Source organism: Sapajus apella, unplaced genomic scaffold (assembly GCF_009761245.1).
Source record: "Sapajus apella isolate SASKATOON/1434 unplaced genomic scaffold, GSC_monkey_1.0 scaffold21, whole genome shotgun sequence".
NCBI classification, from domain to species: Eukaryota; Metazoa; Chordata; class Mammalia; order Primates; family Cebidae; genus Sapajus; species Sapajus apella.
The window spans coordinates 26,877,324-26,900,449 of NW_022436961.1; the positions used below are offsets into that span (position 1 = coordinate 26,877,324).

At 36.3% G+C, this 23,126-nt stretch overlaps 1 protein-coding gene across 1 annotated transcript in view; it reads left to right on the top strand.

The window, feature by feature from the left end:
* The first annotated feature begins 4,327 nt into the window (after positions 1–4,327).
* ADAM28 (ADAM metallopeptidase domain 28) overlaps positions 4,328–23,126 on the top strand; it is a 65,491-nt gene continuing 46,692 nt past the window's right edge. The window contains 6 exon segments of the mRNA XM_032288550.1: positions 4,328–4,489; positions 10,199–10,305; positions 19,372–19,448; positions 19,648–19,726; positions 20,835–20,911; positions 22,797–22,989. Coding sequence (XP_032144441.1) covers positions 4,441–4,489; positions 10,199–10,305; positions 19,372–19,448; positions 19,648–19,726; positions 20,835–20,911; positions 22,797–22,989 — 582 coding nt within the window. The 5' untranslated portion in view covers positions 4,328–4,440.

Below are 23,126 nucleotides of genomic sequence, written 5' to 3' on the forward strand. Positions count from 1 at the left end.
TCCAAATTCAACTTTTATGCTCGCTTGATGCATCTTTGAGGAAATAACCAGGAAAGCAGAAAATAAAATTCGTTTCGAGACTGGTATAAATTCTTTGACAGTAAAGGGCATTATAAAGATAACTCTGGGCTATGAAGAATGATAAAAACTTATGAGAATGATTACTGGAAGAATCTGTGACCAAAGGCATGTCACGATTACAAAAGAATTGAACAGAACCGAAGAACGATTGCTAATTTAAAATGCCACATGCATCAGCCTGCAGACTGTCATCATTCACCATTTCCAATGCACTCTTCTCCTAAAGAGACAAGCAGGAAAGTTATACCGCTTCTCTTCAGATCCCATCAGTGGTGCCCATTCACCACAGGGTTCAAGTCAAGCATGAACTTTTATACTTGCAAGATATCTTCCCATTCTCCCAGACATTCTTTGCTCCAACAAAACCAAACACTACCAGCTGTAAACTAATGTGCTACAACATATCATCTTTACTTATAATTATTTTTTTTCCAAGTTTTACATTCAGGGAGGTACATATCCATCTGGATATATTGCATGATTATTTGTACCTCTGAGGTTTGTGGCACAAATAATCTTGCCACCCAGGTACTAAGCATAGTATTCAATAGCTAGTTTTTCAGCCCTTTCCCCTCTCTTCCCTCCCTTATCCAGTAGTCTCCAGTGTCTACTGATGTCATCTTTATGTCCATGAGTACCCAACATTTAGTTTATATGTGTACATGAGAACATGCAGTATTTGGTTTTCTGTTTCTGCATGAATTTGCTTAGGATAATGACCTCTAGCTGATCCATGTTCCTTCAAAGAATATTATTTAATTCTTTGTTATAGCTGTGTAGTGTTTCACAGTATATATGTACCACATTTTATTTATCCATTCCATCATTGACAGACACCTAGATTGATTCCATGCATTGGGCTTGTGTATAGTACTATAGTGACCACACGGGTGCATGTGTTTTTTTGGTAAAATAATTTGTTTTCTTTTGGCTATATATACAGCAATGGGATTGTTGGGTTAAACGACAGTTCCATTTTATTTTGAGAAATCTCCAAACTGCTTTCCAGAGTGTCTTAACTAATTTACATTCCTACCAACATTGTTTGAGTGTTTCCTTTTCTCTGCAATCTCACCAGCATTTGTTGTTTTTTGACTTTCTAATAATCACCACCGTGACAGGTGTGAGATGGAGCTCACTGTTGTTTTGATTTGCATTTATCTGATAATTAGTTTTGTTTGGCACTTTTTCACATGCTTGTCAGTTGCTTGTATGTCTTAAGAAGTGTCTGTTCATTTCTTGTGCCCATTTTTTGGGGGAGGGGGACAGAGTCTTTGCTCTGTCACCCAGACTGGAGTGTGGTAGCGCAGTCTTGGTTCATTGTAACCTCTTCCTCCCAGGTTCCAGATATTCTTCTGCCACAGGCTCCCAAATAGCTGGGACTACAGGTGCCTGCCACCACACCTGGGTAACTTTTGTATTTTTAGTAGAGGCAGGGTTTCACCATGTTGACCAGACTGGTCTTGAATTCCTGACTTCAGGTGATCTGCATGCCTTGGCCTCCCAGAGTGCTAGGATTGTAGGTGTGAGCCACTGTACCTGGCCTTTTGCCCATTTTTTAATGGGGTTGTTTCTTGCTGTTCAATTGTTTAATTTCCTTATAGATTCTAGATATTAGATTTTTGTCAGGTGTGTATTTGCCCATATTTTCTCCCATTCTGTAGGTTGTGATGATAGTTTTTTGCCATACAGATGCTCTTTAACTAGGCCCCACTTGTCCATTTTTGTTTTTGTTGCAATTGCTTTTGAGGACTTAATCATAAATTCCTTCCCAGGGCCAATGTCCAGAATGTAATTTCCTTTTTTTTTTCTTTTTTTTTTTCTAGGATTGTCATAGTTTGAGGACTTACACTTAAATATTAAATCCATCTTGAGTTAATTTTTGTATACAGTGTAAGGTAGGGATCCAGTTTTATTTTTCTGCATATGGCTAGCCAGCTATCCTAGCACCATTAATGGAATAAGGAGTCCTTTGCCCAGAACTCCTGCCTCCAGGATGCACTCCCTGCCCTGCTTGGTGTAGATCTCTGACTGCTATTGACAAATACACTGAAACATGAAACACAATGTATTGTGATAATTTAGAGGTAGTACCTACTCTATACAATTTTATGGTGATTGAACTTACCTTTCTCACCCGATTGTGAACATCTCAAAGAAAGTGATTCTGATTTTTGTTTGTTTGAGATGGTGTCTTGCTCTGTTGCCCAGTCTGAAGTGTGGTGGTGCAATCTCAGCTTGTTGCAGCTTCTGCCTCCTGGTATTAAGCAATCAAACGAGTCTCCTACCTCAGCCTCCTGAATAACTGAGATTACAGGCACGCACCGCAATGCCTGGCTAATTTTTGTATTTTTAGTAGAGATGGGGTTTCATCATGTTGGCCAGGGCTTGTCTCAAACTATGACCTTAGGTGATCTGTCCACCTCAGCCTCCCAAAATGTTGGGATTACAGGCTTGAGCTACCACACTGGCCATGACTGTGTTTTTTCAACTGCAATCTCAGTGCCTGACACATAATCACTATAAGTGGAACGACATTGAATCAAGGGAGGAAAAAAACATGTAATAATTAAAAAGTTACAGTATTTTTTCTGTTCCCTGGAAGAGACAATGCAATGGAACTTGGGTTGAAGAGGCAAGAAATCTGTGAATTGCAATTCTGATGGTTAAAATGCTCAATAACTCAAATTTACTTGTGGTTGTTAGTTGTTGACTTTATGATCATTTGGAAACATCAATCATCACTGCAATCCCTCTAATATGAGAATGTGCTTCAAAATCTGTAAAATGATGCATGATTTTTGTGGACTAGGACTAGGTTTTGTGGTAATAACTGGTCCCCAAAGTTATTTCTATTCCTTAAGAATTCCAAAGTTACTTTTATTCAATAGGATCTTATCAATAGAAATAAGACTGGGATTACAAGTTAGCTAAGCCGCAAGAAAGCATTAGACTATATGGCTAAGAGCCAAGACAACACCTAGTTCAGATTCTACTTCTACCAATTACTGGATAGGTGATTTTTTCTGCTTAATCTTATTAATCTATACAATAAGAACAATTGAATCTTAATCTTTTGAATCCCTTTGCCTTTTGAACCCCAAATTTTTACCTACAAAATGACTGTAAATGTGTAATACACGAGTATCATAAGGAGTGTAAAATAACAAGAACAGATTTAGGAGAGTACCTGTACTAGTCCATTTTCATAAGGTTATGAAGAAATACCCAAGACTGGTTAACTTATAAAGAAAGAGAAGTTTCATGGACTCACAGTTTCATATGGCTGGGGTGGTCTCACAATCATGATGGAAGGTGAAGGAGCAAAGGGACATCTTACATGGTGGCAGGCAAAAGGAGCATGTGCAAGGGAACTGCTCTTTATAAAATCATTGGATCTTGTGAGACTTATTCACCATCTACAGAATAGCATGGGAAAAGCCCGGCCCCTTGATTCAATTACCTCCCACTTCGTCTCCCCCACAACCCATGGGGATTATGGGAGCTGTAATTCAAGATGAGATTCTGGTAGGGACACAACCAAACTATATCAGTACTCAAAACATAATAAGAAGCTGAATTGATATTATTTTATTAGTTATAAGTATGATTTTTGGACATGCCCAATTTAGCCTTTCTACCACCAGTAACAGATCCAAAAATTTTATCCTTTGGGTCTTGCATCCTTTTTCCACACTCCCAATTGTCAGTTATGATACAAATACCCCCAGGGATCTAAGAAGTCTTGTGCTTATGCTGTCAGACATTTTTATTTCAGGATAAAGCTTCCTGAGAGCACCCTTGTGTGAAAAAAGAACACAAAATAATTGAAAACAGAATGTTATATAGTAATTAGGTTGAATTAGAAATTGCTTTATAGAGCCACATTATGTATGTGGGGGGAAAATAACATTAATAACTTTTTTCCAACAACTATATTTATAAAAAATTAAACATATGTATATATAGTATCTAAATATCTATAATGTAAAAATGATAAATGCCTGGCATATTTTTCAGGACTCATTAATGCAGTTGCCTATTTTCTTCTAGCTTATTTGGCTATAGTAACATGTAAGAAATATACTACTTTGGAGTGGGGAGTATGGAGAAGGAGACCGAAACAATAGTTTAGCTCAAAGAATCTTAGAGCCAGGAGGCGGCCAGGACTTCCGCCTGCTAGGCCATTGTTGCAGGACCACAGCTTCGAGGTTGTGCAACACCTTTAGTAAACACTTCCTGAATCAGAGACCAGAAGGAACCAGGGAGTTTCGTTCAGTCTCACTGGAGAGGAGGCAGGGACAGACCTAGCAGCACCCATCTGAGCAAGAACAGACACTGCTCCTGGAATCACCCAGCATGTTGCAAGGTCTCCTGACAGTCAGTTTCTTCCTCTCTCCTGTTCTAGGTATGTGTTTAGCTCTTTTTCAGGTTCTGTTGAATGCATTAGTGAAGTTTTTCATCATCTCCTCATAGTTTTATTGTATAAAATATTTTGACTTTTTTCTTTTTTCTCAATTTTACTAACCAGTTGGGCTGGTTTTAACCTGTTGTTTGGAGGGTGTGAGTGATATAAAGAAAGCGTTAAGAAGAAGCAACAAGGGGTCTTGAACCAGTTCTTATCCAAGAATATATGGAAATAAAAGGGACAATTTCATACAGCATAATTTAAATCATGAATATGATTTTGACTGCAAAAGTGGAATTCATCAGAACTAGCTTGTTATTTTCAGAATGAAAAGATGTGGCAGATTTGGCTATTGCTGTGTAGAAGGCTTAGGAAAATATCTGCTATTATTATGGGGGCTAGTTTGGCTCTGTATTAGTGCATATATTTTTATGTACTCATTTTATATTAGTAATAAATGTGACTAAATGGAAATAAACATTTTTTTATTTATGAGGTATTGTGATATTACTTAACAAAACAATGTTGCTGTTAAGCTTAAATTGATAACTTACTTCTATTTTGCTGCTTATATCAAACATTAAAAAATTTGAAAGGAGAAAAATACTATTTCCTAACAATGAATTATGTCTAGCATATCTTTTAATTTCTGGTAAATTCTCTAATTATATTTTGGTCAAATTAGATTGGGTAACATAATTCTTCAGCTTGTTTCTATTTCCAGAGCTTATTTAAGTCAGCCCATGAGCTGCAGTGCTTCGAATCTTTCCCTAGTAAACCTGTTTTTGGGTCTTAGAATGTTTGCCGAGATCTGGGAATTGGAACAGATTATCAACTACAGGTATAGGCTTCGGGAGGAAAAGCTGTTCCTCCTCCACTCACCTGCTTAGTACTTGGTTGCTAAAAATGATTTTCCTGCTTCTGACTTGCTCCTAATTTGTTTTCAAGACTTATACAAATTTCACCTAACCTAATATCTGCAAATATTTGATTATTTTCCTTGTTTCTATATATTTTTCTTTCTATAATATATACCTATATCTGAACTGAACCTTTTACCACTGTGCGGTGATCCTCTTCATCTCTAACGCCTTTTGCCTTGATACCTATTTTTTCTGGTATTACATTATACCAGCTGTCTTTTGGTAAAATGAGCCTGAAATATTTAAAAAGTATATAAAACTGATGCCAGCCATTTAAAATTGACTTGAAATTCCTTTTAGAGTCAAACTTAATAGAAATCTTTTTTCTCTCCATTCTCCAAAAATGGTATCACCAACAGCTTTTCTGGAACCCCCTCTTGGGAGAAATACAAGAACTGCTTGGGCACTAGCTTTATGAAGAGCAAAAAGATCAAGCTGGATCCACTAACTGAGTCACATAACTAACAATGGAGCCCATGCACATTACAGCCCTTGCATGTAATTGGACACACCAACTGATTCTGCACCAAATGTGCATGCACAACAGGGCACCAAGAGACGCAGCTTCTTCTGACTTCATGCCTAAAAGTGTGACATCACCCCTCCTTTAACTTCTAGCTTGTATTATTAAGGGTGTCTTTTTGCCACACAGCTATCCCTGGTATGATCCCCATTTGGGTTGCCTTTTCAGTCAGAACCTAAGAAGTAAAATAGTTTTCATTTCCCAACTCTTGCTCTTTGTACTCTGCCCCCATCATTGAAACGATACATATGTGCCCCTCTGGGCATGACTTCTGCCCAGTTCCCAGATGGTTGAAATAAAAAAAAAATCAGATGTAAAATATGGCCAGTTGTTTGCTGTGAACCTCACAAACCCCTGAGAAAAAAATGACTTATGGGATTTCATCCTATGAAAAGGAAAAACAAATATTTAAAAGCATGTGACAGGTGTTTGTGAGGTGAAGATGTAAATGAATACACCAATAAAGGAGAAAGGTCCTTACTATATTACAGCAGAATACCCAGGGGGTACGGTATTTTTTGAAACTATTTTATGCAAACTATCAGTTCTTGCCTCTATAAGGTGAGAAGACTGAAATGAAAATATACAATTTAAATAGTCAAAATAATAGACCTAATTAAGATGCATTGTTTTACTTTTGTTTGTACTCAATTTTAATGTATGAACACTAAAACCACAAGAAGGTTTGAGGAGATGCAAGGAATCCCAGAATATAAGTTAATATCCTTGTATAAACCCTAATTCAGGGTTTAATGTGATATGTTCAATTTGGAAAGAAGACATTCTTTTCAACAGTTTCAAACACATTTGAACAAAAATGAAAATGTCAATATTAGATACTAATATTCCCATTTCCAAAATGACCCCAAACACATGAACAAATAACGTAGCAATCCAGACTAATGTCTATCATATTAATGTTAATGAGCTTTGAATTGTCTAAAACTCAAACCAGTCAAAAATAATTATCCAATCTAAACCAAAATAACAGTTTTCTTTTTCCTGATCTGGTTTTGCTAGTAAAAACTAATCCAGCATGTGAGTTCTGTGGGAAGTATTAAAATGAATTAGGAGAAACGTATTGTGTTATACCTGGGATTTGTGTAATCCCTGGATGGCAGTTAGTTGTGTTTTGTTCCTCAGGCTTCAAGATAATTAACCTTATATTCAGTGGGGATGAGGCTGCACCATCTCCATTAAACTTGAAGATGGGTGAGCTAAACAATATTTAGGTCTGTTACATCCCCATGATGGCTGTGTAATTTGTTGTATTCCAGATCCGATTATTTCAGGGACTTCTCGGTTTCCAGAAAATAAAAGCCTTTATGAGAAGTTCTATTTGGTTTCTTTAGAGAACACATGGTGCTGCAAGAGTTTGGGAAGAGCTGGAAATCCATTCACTTCAAACTGAAGAGACTGAGAGGTTGCCAAAGACATTGAAAAGAAATGTGTTTTTTGTTGCTATTGTTTTGTTTTGCTTTGTTTTTGGTTTCCATTTGGAAGTGTTCAGCCGCTGGAAAGTTGGAAATAAATTTCATAGCTAACTTACATATTTTGAGCCCATATTTAAGAGCCAGATTGTAATTTTTGATTTCATGAAACATTAGAATTCAGATACTAACTAGAAGCACAGAGGTCAGTGTGCATATGAGAGAACATTTGTGTTGTGTAGATTGGCCTGTTTTTCTTCTCACCATTTCTGAATGGTGTTCAGAAGGAAACTCACCTCATTTTCTGCTTCTATACAAAGAATCAGGAATGTAGCTATTATTTTATTCCATGAAGGCAGCTTGGACTAGTATTTCCTGTTAGAATCATGTTTGTCCTTATATAGCATTTTTAAAGATTTATGTTTGCTGCAGCATTGGTGAAATTTGTCTTCGTGAACTCTGTTTTAACAAGACTAATTGCATTGATTAACTACTGTAATAAACCAGGCAGCATGTTGGTGCCATATTGTATGCTTGTCCTGTGTCCCTGAATTAAGGAGGCAGCATGGGATTGTGTCAATATCATCAGTTAATTTCTGGCAGAAGTAATTTTCTTACCTTTTGGCATCTTATTATTGCCAAATAATTACAATAATTATGAACATTTTAACTCAGAAAAAGAATGATTGATTTAATATTTCATTAGGTTTTTGAACTTGTTACAAAAAAGTTTTATAACTGATGTTATTGTTTTCCTTTACCAAAAGTTAATTTAATAGAAATAAAAGACACCTAGTGATTACCTCTGTGAGAACAAGAAATGAGGAACTGAAGAACCTTGTGATGTTGTTCTTGAAGTGTGACAATGTAATGAGGCTTATTTTATCACAATGGATCAGAATTTATCTTTCCTAATTAATGATCACTGACTCTTCAAAGATGTTATAGGGAATTCTGCATTTATTTGCATAATCATAAAACACTTGAACTAGCTTGAGAAACGATTTAATCAGCCTCCTTTTTTAAATGATTTAAACACCCAAACCAAATAAAAAAATAAGGTATTCTAGTGTCAGTGCCATGGCTTTAAGTAATTTTGAATTTTTTTTAGAGTAACTCTTAAGCCACTGAAAGAAAAGATTTTTCATGATTTTAACATCCTATTTGTGACTCAAAGCGTTCTTAGCCAGTTTAAACACTTTTTCTATTCTTCAAAGTTAAATGTAAATGACACAAGTAGTCCAATGAATTTAAGTCATGCTCAAATGATTTAAAAAATCAACAACACTAAGACTTTTTGAAAGTTTCTGCTTTAGTTTCTTAAAAAAAAATTTAAAAATGAGTTTTGCTCTGTGGGATATGACTGGAATAAATGTACAGTCCTCCTAGGTAAGCAATAAATAATACTTATTAAGTGCCTCAGTTGCGTTTGTTAAAAGATCAACCAAAGTAACATAAATATATCTTACCATACAACTTAGATTTTAGTACTTTAATGAGCTAGGATTATGTTTAGAGACCCTCCTAGTCCTTGCCCAGAGAAGAGAATCAAACATTTCCACTTCCAGTCTTAGGAAGTTGTTGAGTTAGGCCCCATTCTGCTATTGCAGTCTACACTCTGGTTAAGCCTGCACCCACCTTCAGCATCTAAGAAGCAGGTCTATTAACTATATACACAGCAGAGACGAGCCCGCATGGGCAAATCAAAAAGAAAATAGAAAATCTAAAGTTAGGTTTGAGAAAATTGAAAACTTTCTCTAAAATGACTTCCAGGCCAGGTGCAGTGGCTCATGCCTGTCATTCCAGCACTTTGGGAGGCTGAGCCAGGAGGATTGCTAAAGCCTGGGAGTTTGAGACCAGCCTGGCCAACACAGCAAGACCTCTTCTCTAATAGGAAGAAAAAAATAGCCAGGCCTGGTGGTGCATACCTGTAGTCCCAGCTACTCTGGAGGCTGAGGTGGAAGGATGGCTTGAGCCCAGGAGGTTGAGGCTGCAGTGAGCCGTCTGTGCGCCACTGCATTCCAGCTTGGTGGCAGAGTGAGACCTTGTCTCAAAACAAAATAAAATTAAACAAAATGACTTCTAAAAACAACATGGAGAGGAGAATTTAAGATGCAGATAGGTTGGATCAAATCACTTTTTAGTTCTCTTTCAATGAGACTGCAGGCTCAAAAAGTCCTTCCATGCCTGTGATTCTGTTTATCTGCTTCTCTAATTTTCATTTAAAATGTTTGTATGTAAAATGAAGGTTTATCTGTATTGCTATGCCACCACATTCTATAAACCTAGTATTGGAGCCTTTTCTTACTGTGACATAGTTGTTTTCATTAGTATAGAACATTGCTGTTTTCAAATCCAAGAAAAATAAAATAAAAAATTGTGTACATTAGTTATTTTATTTTTCTAACATTGTATGGTTTCCAGTGCTTCAACTCAATTTTTCTGGGACTGATTAGCTTCTCAGAGGATTACGTTGTATTCTGTCTTAATTTCTTTTTGCCTTGTGCTGCTGCTGCTATGTCCCTGAACCACAGGGATCAAAGATAAGGAGAAGTGGAAAAATCCAAAAGAAATGCTTTCTCTAAACAGACACTTGTAAACTTTTAATGGGGAAACATCACAAGATACAGATATAGGTTAAAGTAAAATGTTAAGAGGAAAGAGAAAGTTTCTGATGTCACTTTCTTCTGGTGTTAGCACATTAATAACTCTGACATTCATCATTTCAGGCTTCTGTATGTAGCATTGTTCATTGGGAATGCAGTAACGATGGCCATTACTGACCAGCCTACTTCAGTTCTACCTGGACAAATCCTTTTCTTTTTCTTCTCAGTAAGTGCTATAAAAGAACTTCCTGGCTTGAAGAAGTATGAAGTGGTTTATCCTACAAGACTTCATCCACTACGCAAAAGAAGAGACATCAAAGAACCAGGGCAGCAGGTACAGCTTTTGATTTATCAAAGAGTCTTGATTTGAGATGTATTATATATATATACACGTGAGATAAGAGATAGAGATGAGATTTATATGTGTGTTTGTGTTTCTGTGTGTGTAAGCCTGTCTGTGTGTATCAAAGTGGACTTTGTGATGTTTTTAGTGATTACACCTTGGAGTTAAATAACAATGATTATATTTGTATTTGTTTTTGACCTTTTAAAAAATCTTCACTAGAGCCCAAGGTTATATTATTAGCCTCTTTTACAAATCGATTTTCTGAGAAGTGAAAGAAAATGTCCAAGGTAACGGAGTAAATTTAACATTTTGTGATAATTTATTCTATGTACTTACAAAGAAAATTGGATGCCACCTACCTACCTATCTATCTAATCTATCTTCTTATCTCAACGTTATCTATCATCTAACACAACTATGACAATTAAAACATAAAACAAAATGTAGCACGTGAATGCAATGTATACATGCACATTCATATGAAATTTATCTGTCTTTTCTAAATAGGCTCCTTTTAACGTTTGTATATTTCTTACTACAAATGAAACAACATATTAGTCAGCAATCACTCAATAAGCATTGATTAATTCTAACAGGGAAGCTAAAACATGATGATTGATTCAACAACAATGTTATAATTACCTGCACTCTTAAGTCTTCTTCTGGGAGCCAGGAAAATACAGATGAATGAGACATAAAAAATAGTTTACAGAAATACTCCAAAATCTAACACACTAGGTGGACATATTCCCTCACTGGGCATCATTTCCCACAGCATTTCTTCTAAAGCAAATTTATGATAAGAGACCCTGTAGTTGACCCCATTTCTCAAAATAGCTATCAACCAAATGGTTCCGACAACTTCAGATGGAACCTATATACATTGAATTACGCTTCAATATGACTTTCTTCAAATGCTTCCTAACAGCTTCTTTAAAGTGTCAGACACCTTTTTTCCTGTCATGTATTATGCTTATTATCTGGGTGAAAAAGTAATCTGTACACCAAACTCCCGTGACATGTGATTTACCCATATAACAAACTGGCACAGGTATCCCCTGAACCTAAAATAAAAGTTGGAATAAAAGTATAAGGATAACTAATATATTTTCATGTTTAGTCCTTTCAACAACCATAAAATGTAAGTGTATTTTTACAGAATTTTATTTCTAAGTGGAGAGGTAGGGACTCAGAAAAGTTAAGTACACTGCCTAAGAGCACACAGCCAATATGTTTTAGAGCTAGGATTCAAAGCTTTGTTTGACTCCAGGTGACAAGCTTATGTGTTACTGTTATTTGTGGCTGCCTATCCAAGCAGCATAATTGATTTCATGTGTGAGAGAATCCGTAAGTTCTCCGAAGAGTCTTTTTGGAATCAACAGAGGCTTTCTGCCCATTAAGGTAGCTCAGGTCCTGTTACAGTAAAGTCTAAAAGTCAGTCTGTAACTCTGAGACACTGACCATTTTGTTACATCATTTACTGGTAAAAATAAGAGACTCATCAGCTGAATTCTTTTCTAATAATTTTTCTTTTTAAAAATCCTATTTTAAGTTCTGTGATACACATACAGGGTGTGCAGGTTTGTTACACAGATAAACGTGTTCCATGGTAGTTTGCCACATCTATCAACCCATCACCTAGATATTAAGCCCAGAATGCATTACCTATTTTTCCTGATGTTCTCCCTTACCCCACCCCCCACCACACCTCAGTGTGTGTTGCCCCCCTCCCTGTGTCCATGTGTTCTCATTGTTCAGCTCTGAATTATAAGAACATGTGGTGTTTGGTTTTCTGTTGCTGTGTTTGTTTGCTGAGGATAGTGGCTTCCAGCTCCATCCATATCCCTGCAAAGGACATGATTCTGTTCCTTTTTACGGTTGCATAGTATTCCATGGGGCATATATGTATCACATTTTCTTATCCAGTCTATCATTGATGAGGATGTGGATTGATTCCATGTCACTGCTATTGTGAATAGTGCTACAATAAACATGTGCATGCATATATCTTTGTAATAGAATGATTTCCTTTCCTTTGGGTATATCCCCAGTAATGGGATTGCTAGGTCAACTGGTATTTCTGGTTGTAGGTCTTTGAGGAATTGCCACACTGTCTTCCACAATGGTTGAACTAATTTACATTCCCACTAACAGTGTAAAACTTTTCCTATTTCTCCACAGGCTTGACAGCATCTACTGTTTCTTGACTTTTTAATAATCACCATTCTGACTGGCATGAGATGGTATCTCACTGTGGTTTTGATTTGCATTTCTCTAATCAGTGATGTTGAGCTTCTTTTCATGTTTGTTGGCTGCATGAATGTTTTCTTTTGAGAAGTGTCTGTTCATGTCCTTTGCCCACTTTTTAATAGGTTTAGTTGTGTGTTTGTTTTTCCTGTAAATTTAAGTTCCTTGTAGATTCTGGATATTCAGCTTTCATCAGGTGGATAGATCATAAAACTTTTTCTCTCATTCTGTAGGGTGTCTGTTTACCCTGATGATAGTTTCTTTTGCAGCACAGAAGATCTTTAGTTTTATTCAATCCCATTTGTCATTTTTTGCTTTTGTTCCAATTGCTTTTGATGATTTTGTCATGAAATCTTTGCCTGTGCTTATGTCCTGAATGGCATTGCCTAGATTTTCTTCTAGGATTTTTATAGTTTTTGGGTTTACATTTAAGTCTTTAATCTATCTTAATTTTTGTAGAAGGTATAACACAGGGGTCCAGTTTCAGTTTTGTGCATGTGGCTAGCCAGTTCTCTCAGCACCATTTGTTAAATAGGAAATCCTTTTCCTATTCCTTGTTTTTGTAAGGTTTGTCAAAGATCAGAGGATTATAGATGTATGGTCTTATTTCTGACTTCTCTATTCTATTCCATTGGTCTGTGTGTCTGTTTTGCACCATGTTTTGCACAGTACCATACTGTTTTGGTTACTGTAGCCTTGTAGTATGCTTTGAAGTCTGGTATTATAATGCCTCCAGCTTTGTTCTTTTTGCTGGAGATTGTCTTGGCTATATAGGCTCTTTTTTGTTCCACATAAATTTTAAAGTAATTTTTTCTAATTCGATGAAGAATGTCAATGGTAGCTTAATGGGAATAGCATTGATTCTAAATTACTGTGGGCAGTATGGCTATTTTCACAGTATTGATTCTTCCTATCCATGAGCATGGAATGTTTTTTCCATTTGTTTGTGTCCTCTCTGATTTCCTTAAGCAGTGGTTTGCATTCTCCTTGAAGAAGTCCTTCACTTTCCTGGTTAGCCATCAGCTGAATTTTTACAAGTTTACCTGCATTTTCTATGTTATCAACCTTTAGCTACTAAAGCAATGATTAATTGCCTCCTTCTGGAAATTTACTAATTATCTAACTCTTTATGTGTTGTTGACTTACAGTAAACAACGCCTCCAAGAAAAGCCAACATTTACACATATACACTCACACACACACATGCCAAATACCCTTTTTTCACTGAACATGTTGAGGGAAATTTAAACACAGGTGAAGTGTTTTTAATCACATCTGTAAAGTGATTTCCTCACAACTGTAAAAAATAAATTTTAGCTTCAAATAATATATTTTTATTAACAAAAGCCATAGACTATTGACCCCTACTAGATGAACAGTATTAATTTTTGCAATGATTGAGTAGATGCATGAGGTTGATATCATGTGCTTTATATTTACTGCAGTTATATTCTTTATCTAGTCCATTACTAGGTTAAACGGCTACATAAACCTTACATTTTCCTGATCCATAGTGAAAGTGTATAGGATCTAAATTCAGAGGATTAGTTTGTGTTGACCTGTAAATTTTGTCAATTCTCTCTGTATAAGTGTAGAAAAACATAAACTTTAAATTCCTTGCCTTAAAGTGGAGATGATCATGATACTACTTCTATAAATATTTTGGGATAATGTATATGAAAAGTGAGGCAGGATACTAATTTTAACTCCTTATTCAAGATTATGCTATGGGCAGGGTGTATCGGTTCACGCCTGTAACCCCAGCACTTTGGGAGGCCGGTGTGGGTAGATCACCTGAGGTCAGGAGTTCAAGATCAACCTGGCCAATGTTGTGAAATCACATCTTTACTAAAAATACAAAAAATTACCAGAGATTGGTGGTAGGCACCTGTAATCCCAACTACTCAGAAGGCTGAGGCAGGAGAATCCTTTGAACCCAGGAGGCAGAGGTTGCAGTGAACTGAAATTGTGCCAGTGCACTCCAACATGGTCTTCAAGAGCAAAATCCCATGTCAAAAAAAAAAAATTATGCTATGGCCTTCCCCTATGTAGCCCATCATATTCCATTTCTTATGACTAATTTTCAATTTTTATGGCTTCATGTCCTAGTTAATAATCTTTTATTTTAAAATTATTCTTCTCAACATTAACTGTTAGACAACCTTGGTATTCTCTTTTCCTTTCTTAATAATATGCTTATTTTTCCTTCTATGCCTTTTTAAATGGATTTCTTACTACTTAAAAGATTCTGTCTACATTAAGATTCCCTCCCATTTAGGGGACTCTATATTTAGAGTCCCTTATAATCTTTGTTAAGTCAACTTGCCATATTCACATATATACTAATATGCCCCATCCTGAAATTGTGTACCAGTCACAGTCAGTATTATAAAGTTTGGCTACTGATTTTAAAAAGAAATGTTGATTTTGTGTCTGTAGCAATGGTGTATTCACAAGTGTACGTGTGTATGCATGTGTTTCTATGATAGTAAGTGTAACCTTCACTTCTGGTTTGAAACTGTCCAGATAAATTTTTAAAAGGTATTCTTTTTAACATGTCTTTGACATGTCCCTACTCCTCCTTCACACTCCTCTGCCAACCCTTGTCCTGGAACAAAAATACTTGTTTCATAAATACCTGTTGGTCCAAATAAATACTTGCAAAGCACATTAATTTTATCTCTAAAGGAAATTAGAGGATTAAAGTAAGTACTACAGATAATTGAAATAATTACCTAAGTAATTAGAACCTTTTAATGTTTAACTGGAAAATCTTACTTTAATTTTTTTTAGTTTCATCTGTTACATTTCCAAGTCCTCTCCTGCTTCCTTTAGTTGTAGAGAGTAGAAGAGAATATATTATCAGGCCTGATGAATATAATGGAATGAGCACTGAATGGTCCCACAGCATCTCAGGAATAAATAAAACCCTCCCATGTTTACTCTTTAATATCTTAGGTGTCAGGTGATACCTTTGAATTACCTCACAATAACCATGTGGCTAAACTGTTAGCAGTAACTTCTGCTAGGGCTTAGTTCCGGTTGTGCACAGGAAGATATCAAAAGTCACATGGTAGGGCTGCTATATTTCATCTGTATTCTGGATGAAATACAGAATACCAGTTAAGTTCGATTTTGAGACAAACAGTAAAATTTTTTGTATTAGTATATCCCACACAACATTTCTGATATTATAAAGACGCATTACAGCAGAATGAATCTAATTTTCCTAGTTAGTGCATTTGCATTTCTTTTTTTTTAGTCACTGATCTCTAGTTTCCATTCTTTCTCACTTCTTCTAAACTCCTCCATATGCAGGGTTGCCGCATTTAGCAAATAGAAATATACGATGCCCAGTTAAATTTAAATTTCAAATAAACGATAACTATTTGATTAGTATGTCCCAATTGTCATATGGGGCATATGTATTTAAAGACGTATTCTGTGTTTGTATGTATACACAGAAATATTCTGTTTATCTGAGATTCACATTTAACTAGTATCCTGTATTTTATCTGGCAATCCTATCATGTGGTTTTTGATATCACCCTGTGAACATCCAGAACTAAACTGCAGCTATCTCCCCATGATCCCAGCTTCTGTCCTATTCACAGACCTAAGGCTCCTATGCTGCTGCATGCCTCGTATCTCAATGCTGCCCTCTTGGAGTTATTCGGTTCTCCCATGTCATACTTGTTTTACAAACACAGACTAAAGAAGCTAGTGACATCGTTTTTTGTCACACAACAGGTATATGATTTCCATTGGCACAGAGTCTTCAGTAGTCTCTCAGGCACACCTTATGACTAATAACAACATTGTCCTCCAGGTACAAGCCAAGTTCTTGGGAGTTATCTTTGCAGTTTCTGTGTTGAGACTATTGGTCTTCCCTGTGCAAAGACTTGATTAGCAAATACTATTTGAAATGATCTAGAAATCAAAGTGCAGTGGACCACCCTTATGATCAAGGGGATCTCTGTATCCCATACATGCTTCATAGGTCTCATCCTAGATAAAGTACTTCGCTTCTCGAGACAGTGAAAAGATGGGGGAATTTTGCAGTTATCATCACACAACTGTGCCCTGTGTTGTTTTGTTATACCACCAGAGAACTGAGGCACTGGCTTTACCTGTGAGCTATGCCAGGCGTGTGACACCATCTTTCTGCATTGATCACACATAACACATTGCTTAGTATTTCAGCTAGATTGAAATAACCCTGTGTAAAAATTTGTAGGGGCTGGAGGTAAAGAACAAGGTAGAACTTTGAATATATTATTCATTATTATATTCACAATTATATTTTATATGAATGACATAAGAAGGACTAAATAAGTATGTGTTAAATAAATGACCAAATGAATAAGTAAACTAATGGATAAATGAATGAATATGACACAAGCATAGAACTCATAAACCTGCATAGATACATATTCAACATAAACTCAGTGAAAGTTCCTGATGCTAGGAGCTTACACTTTAAAGACAGTAACTATTCTTCATAGAATTCAGCATCCAAATTGTACGTTTTTAGAAGCCCAAACCATCTTGCTACTGGCCCATGTCATAAAAGAAAATATCTTACAGCACAATTACTCCCTCATACTGGGAACTCTTTCAAACCCACTAGCTGGTTTAGCAGGGTTTCTAGAGCTCATGGATTTACTGAGTTTTGAACAACTGTTGAACTGCTAGAATGAAGAGCCTCTCTAGGTCTTCCAGAGCTGCCCTTGATATTGTGTGCCCATTGACATGACCATGACTTTACAGATTTGTTTCCATCCCAGGACCATCCAAGACTGTGGCTTTTCCAATATACCAACTAAATGTGACCCATGACATTATTTTTAAAGGAAATTTGGATCTTTATGTTTCTGTGGCCAGCTAGCCTTACAAGTAAAACCAAAATCATTTCCTTCCTTCCTCCTCCAAATCAAGGTGCATCTTCTCTTGACACATACTTCAGAACCCACAGAGTACACAAATAGAACACATGTCTTATCCTCAGACCTTGCTCTCTGCCGGGGAGCTCTGTTTTAAAAGTATGGTTATACATTACCCAGTGTACTCTCTTTCACAAAGGCCCCTGACTTTCTTCCTCAATCTTTCCCTCCATCCATAATCTTTATGCCAGTGTGGACTAAAACTCTACTCCAAAAACATTTATTGTTTTCTAAAACAACCTTCAACTAAAGTTTTAGTAACCAAATCTTCTAAAAATCCATTGCTGCCAGGAAGAAGAATGTGGAAGGCCATTTCTGGTAGAAGACCATATTTGGCATAGCTTCATTCTAGCTAGCCTTTCTTAAACCTGAACAATAAAAGGTTATGACTATGCTCCCTTTTATGTTCAATGCCCTGGCTCTTTCCAGTCATCCATGGAAATAAGCCAAGTCTATCAGCTTCTGCTCATATAGGCCCACAATGGGGGATATTTATAGTCTGGGATTACTAACAGCAGAGCAGACCTCAACAACTCAAGTTTTAAGGAAAGGATGGACCATAACAACCGACTCTGGAGACAGCTAAATCCCAGCACAGTACTCATGATCTGATGACTCTAACATCCATTGTACCTCTGTAAGTTCAGATACCATCCTGGCCAGAAGGGAAGGGAGAGAAGAAAGGCTTGACCTAAGGTGCTACACAACAGTGGAAACAGAACTCCATTCGTAATATGTGTTTCTCAACCACCTTCGGTCTACCACCTTTAGACCTCTTTAATGACAATAACCAGGCACTTCCCAATAAGTTTTTAGATATTGAGTATAACCACAGCAATAACCCTGATTTACAGACCAAACTCTAAATATGACCCATGACATTACTTTTAAAGGAAGTTTGTATCTATAGGTTTCTGTGGCCAGCTAGTCTTACTAAGTAAAACCAAAATCATTCCCTTCTAATGAGTACTCTCAAAATCAAGGTGCATCTTACTTCTTTTGACGCATACTTCAGAACCCCCAGAGTACACAAATAGTAAGTCCCCCAAAACATCTTCTTTAAAATAATTCTATGTAGTCCTCAATAGCTCTTCTTATATACCTAAGTCTGAGTTTAAAATAATTTTCCTTTTACGTGGTCTTCCTCCTAAATACCTGGGACTGCGGTTTCTTCTTGATGGCTCTTTCTCACATTACAGTATATATCCCTGTTATGTTTCTCATAGTTGATGTGCTACTTAGTCTTGAGAACACCTCAAGACCAAAAATCATGAAATGCAATGGAGGTTTTTAGGCCTCTTTGTATACAATTCCTTCTACTCAGATAAATTCCCTTACTTCACCTGGGTAACTTGGTCTCATCTTAAATGTTACTTCCTCGAAAAAGCTTTTTCTGTCCTTAAGACGTTAGAGATCCTAGTACATACATCCATTATCATGCATGTAACTCACCTCATTTTCTATCTTTTCACAAGATTATAAACTCTCTGACAGTAGGTAACAATGTTTTTTTGCTTAGAGTTGTTTTCAAAACCTAGCAGTGTCCTGCAAAGAACCAGCATTCTCTCAAACAATACTTGTAAAATGCAGGGATGGATGGATGGACGGACAGATGGATGGATGGACGGACAGATGGATGGGTGGATGGATGAATGGATGGGTGTGGATATAAGGCTCTCAGATAGTTTGTGTATTTAATTGCCAGGGTTGTTTGATCTGTTAAAAGGAGAAGAGGAAAGCATTTGGTATTATACTGCTAAAAAAGCAGATATTGCTTGCTAATGAGAACAGAGATAGAAATATAATAGTCAAATGAATATTTGTGTGTTTTTAATTATAAGTAAGTGTTTGTACATTTTTGCAGGAACAATTTGAAACTGAATTAAAATATAAAATGACAGTTAATGGAAAAATTGCGGTGCTTTATTTGAAAAAAAACAAGTAAGTATCTTTACCTTTGATATTATCCTCGGCAAGAGCAAGGCAGCATATGGAAAGTGTATTGAGTCTGTTACTGCTTATGGGTCACACACACCTGGACTAATCAGCTTTTGCTCTCAAATGACTAGAGAAGTTCACCGGACTTTGCAACCACCACAAGTAACCACAACATCTTTGTGTTTTTTTTTTTTTTCTCTAGGAATCTCCTTGCACCAGGCTACACAGAAACATATTATAATTCCACTGGAAAGGAGATCACCACAAGCCCACAAATTATGGTATAACAGATTCTCTTCAATTCTTTAATAGGGGTTTTACCCACAGACCTAAAGGCAGTGTCCTTGCCAGGCAAAAAGTAGAAGTGAAACTGCATTTATAACATTAGTACTTTTTTCAACAGTAGTAATTACATAATTGATCTTCCACTTTTCTTTATTTATATTTTAACAAGAACAAAACCATTTCCTGACAACTCTGGTAAGTTTTTGCAGCCTTTAAGGACTCCTGTAGGAGGGTGGGTAGAAGGAACATGTTATTTTCTTGAGAGTGAAGAGTTACATACTGCTGGTTCTCTCAGTCAATTTTGTCATTTCTCTAGGCTTTTGGTCTCTCAAACCAAGACTATTTCCTTAATGGCAACTGCAGAAGTATTTTTCTTAAGCAATTTCTCTTGACTCCTGTTCATGGCCCATCTTTTCTTAGAATAAGCAGATGACAGTGTGTAGCCATGTGAGGGGTCATGCACCATTACTTCTTTTTCTGAGCTACATTTTCCATGAGAAGCCATTCGAGCAGTCTCCTCTACAGCAATAACACAAGTTTACATGGGCCAGTACCTCATCTATCCCAAACTACAAAGATCCTTCATGGAATACCCACGTGAAAAAATGTTAAGAAGGGCATCTTCCTCCAAATAGAGGCAAGAAATGTGCTGATCCAGTTAATCTGATGGAACACTTTAGATAAATCAGGAAATTAAAAACAAAAACCCAATCTGAATAACCCATCCTTTGCAAAAACTCTTGTTGATCTTTGCTAGAAAAAGTTAATGAGAAATCAGCAAAAAGAAAAAATGAATGCCCAGTGTTTTAAGGGGTCATGTTTAAAACTTACATATCCAAATGTGTTTCTTCTAAATATTATTAACATTCATACTAGTCAACACTGACGGTTAGTACCTTGTGAACATTTTGGGATCACTAACTTACATTAACAATTATAACTTATATGAAAGCTTTTATTTAATAAACATCTCTGAGTTTACTGCTGTTCAGCAAAATATGGTTTGAAGCATTTAAAAATCCTGTTTCACGATTTCAAATGCAACTTTAGCAGTGGTTCTAAAATTCACATGTACTTCTCTTTACAAAACCCCTTTTCTTTTAGGATGATTGTTATTATCAAGGACATATTGTTAATGAAAAGGTTTCTGACGCTAGCATCAGCACATGTAGGGGTCTAAGGTAAGACTTCAGGAATGTTTTGCATGCACCTGTGATTGTGGTATTTGTGTATGCATCTAACAAACCAGATGAATCCCAAATATCATTAATTTTCCTATAGTTGAATATGCATCCTGAGGGCCATAAAATGTTGAAGTTTGAAGAAACACCACTTCTCTTGATAGCAATTTGTAAATTACATATCTGAATTATTTTCAAAGACATTTCTGTTAGCTCATTTTAAAAATACAGGGTTTTGAGTCCCAGTTATGGACTAAGAATCTTTAGGGAATGGGAGCTGATCTCTCTTTCTTCTCACTTTATTTATTGTTTTAGGCAGAGTCTCTGTCACCCAGGCTGGAGTATAATGGTACGATTTCAGCTCACTGCAATCTCAGCCTCCTGGGTTCAAGTAATTCTCTTGCCTCAGCCTTCCGAGTAGCTGGGATTATAAATGCTTGCCACCAAGTTTGGCTAAGTTTTGTATTCTTAATAGACATGGGTTTCACCATGTTGGCCAGGTTGGTCTCAAACTCCTGACCTCAAGTGATCTGTCTGACTCTGCCTCCCAACTGCTGGGATTACAGGCATGAGACACCACACCCAGACTCTCTCCTCACTTTTAACTCTCTCTCTAGATTGTCTTATCCATGACTATGACATCCATTTCTGTCTGTTAATGATACACCCATGTATCTGTCCACAGTAAGATGGTTCTTCTGATGTTCAGACTTGATTATCTAATCTTTTTCATATTTTCAGTTGGATATCTTAAATAAATCTCAATCTCACTGTGCTCTAAACCCAACTAATGATTGTCTCTTGAATCTGGTACTGTTTCCACGTTCTCTGTCTTGATGGTATAATCAAATAATCACTTCCCAATTCAGAAAGTAAATTCCTTGAGGTCTGCTTGCCTCTCAGCCCTGCATTTTCAACCCCTCACCAAGTCTTATTGATTCTATCTTCTAAATACTTTCTGAAATTGTTCATTCTGTCTCTTCTGCAACATCCTAGTCCATCTACCATGATTCCTTATGCAGACCATTGCAATAAAGCACATAATTTATCTTCTTACATCCACTCTTGCCGTTATCTAATTTTATGTACACTTAATTTAATTGATTATATACTCTTATACTTTTTCTTCACACCAATTTTCTAAGTATATGTAAGTACTTACTCTGTAATTTTATGTATTGTGTGATTATTTGATACACATCAATCTTCCTCATTTGAACATAAGCTCCATAAGAAAAGAGATCATGACTTTATTTTTACTGTCTATCCTTAGTCTAATGCCTAATGAATAATGGGTACTCAGTGAATATTGGTTGAATTACTCTTGGTTCAAGGCTTTACCAGATAAAATAGAGAAGAAATTGATTTGTATGTGCTTTACATGTTCTCACTTTCAACCTTTACTATCACCATACTAGGTAGGTATCATGACAAATAAATGTGGCTTATGAGTTTAAAGAACTGTCCCAATGAATCACAATGAATAAGTTATAAAGTCAGTATTTTAAAACTTATCTATAAAACTCTAAAGTCTCTTTCATTTTAGGTGTACCCTTAGAGCAAGTATAGTATTAAAACTGGATGAATGCTGGACCAAGTGTCAGGAAATATTCATTTTAGTCAACTGATATGGTTGCCTGCATGACATTGCAGCAGTCACTTCTCCCTAATATGTCTTATTTTCTTGTAGAAAAAACTTTAGATAATCTCCAAGGTATCTTCAGCTGTAATTTTTACTGTATTTTATTGCCATAAGCTTAAATTGTTTTTGACAATGACTAGGAATTTTAAAGGTCTTCTTTTAGATCTTATAAATCTGTATGAACCTAATGTGATAATATTTTGTTAAGAAGCTAGAACTCTTTAAAAAATGATTGTTTTTCAGGGGCTACTTCAATCAGGGGAATCAAAGATATTTTATTGAACCTTTAAGCCCCATAAATCGGGATGAACAGGAGCATGCACTCTTCAAGTATGACCCTGATGAAAATAATTATAACAGCACCTGTGGAATGGATGGTGTGCTGTGGACCCATGATTTTCAGCAGAACATTGCCCTACCTGCCACCAGACTAGTAGTATGTGTAATTTTGTTTTTATTTGAAATGTTCTCATGTATTCTGCCCTGCTTTCCAGAATTAGCAGTGCAATTTACTGAAACTATTGTCATTGTTGAAATTAGTAAGTTATAGAGACACTAACCCTTAAATATTGC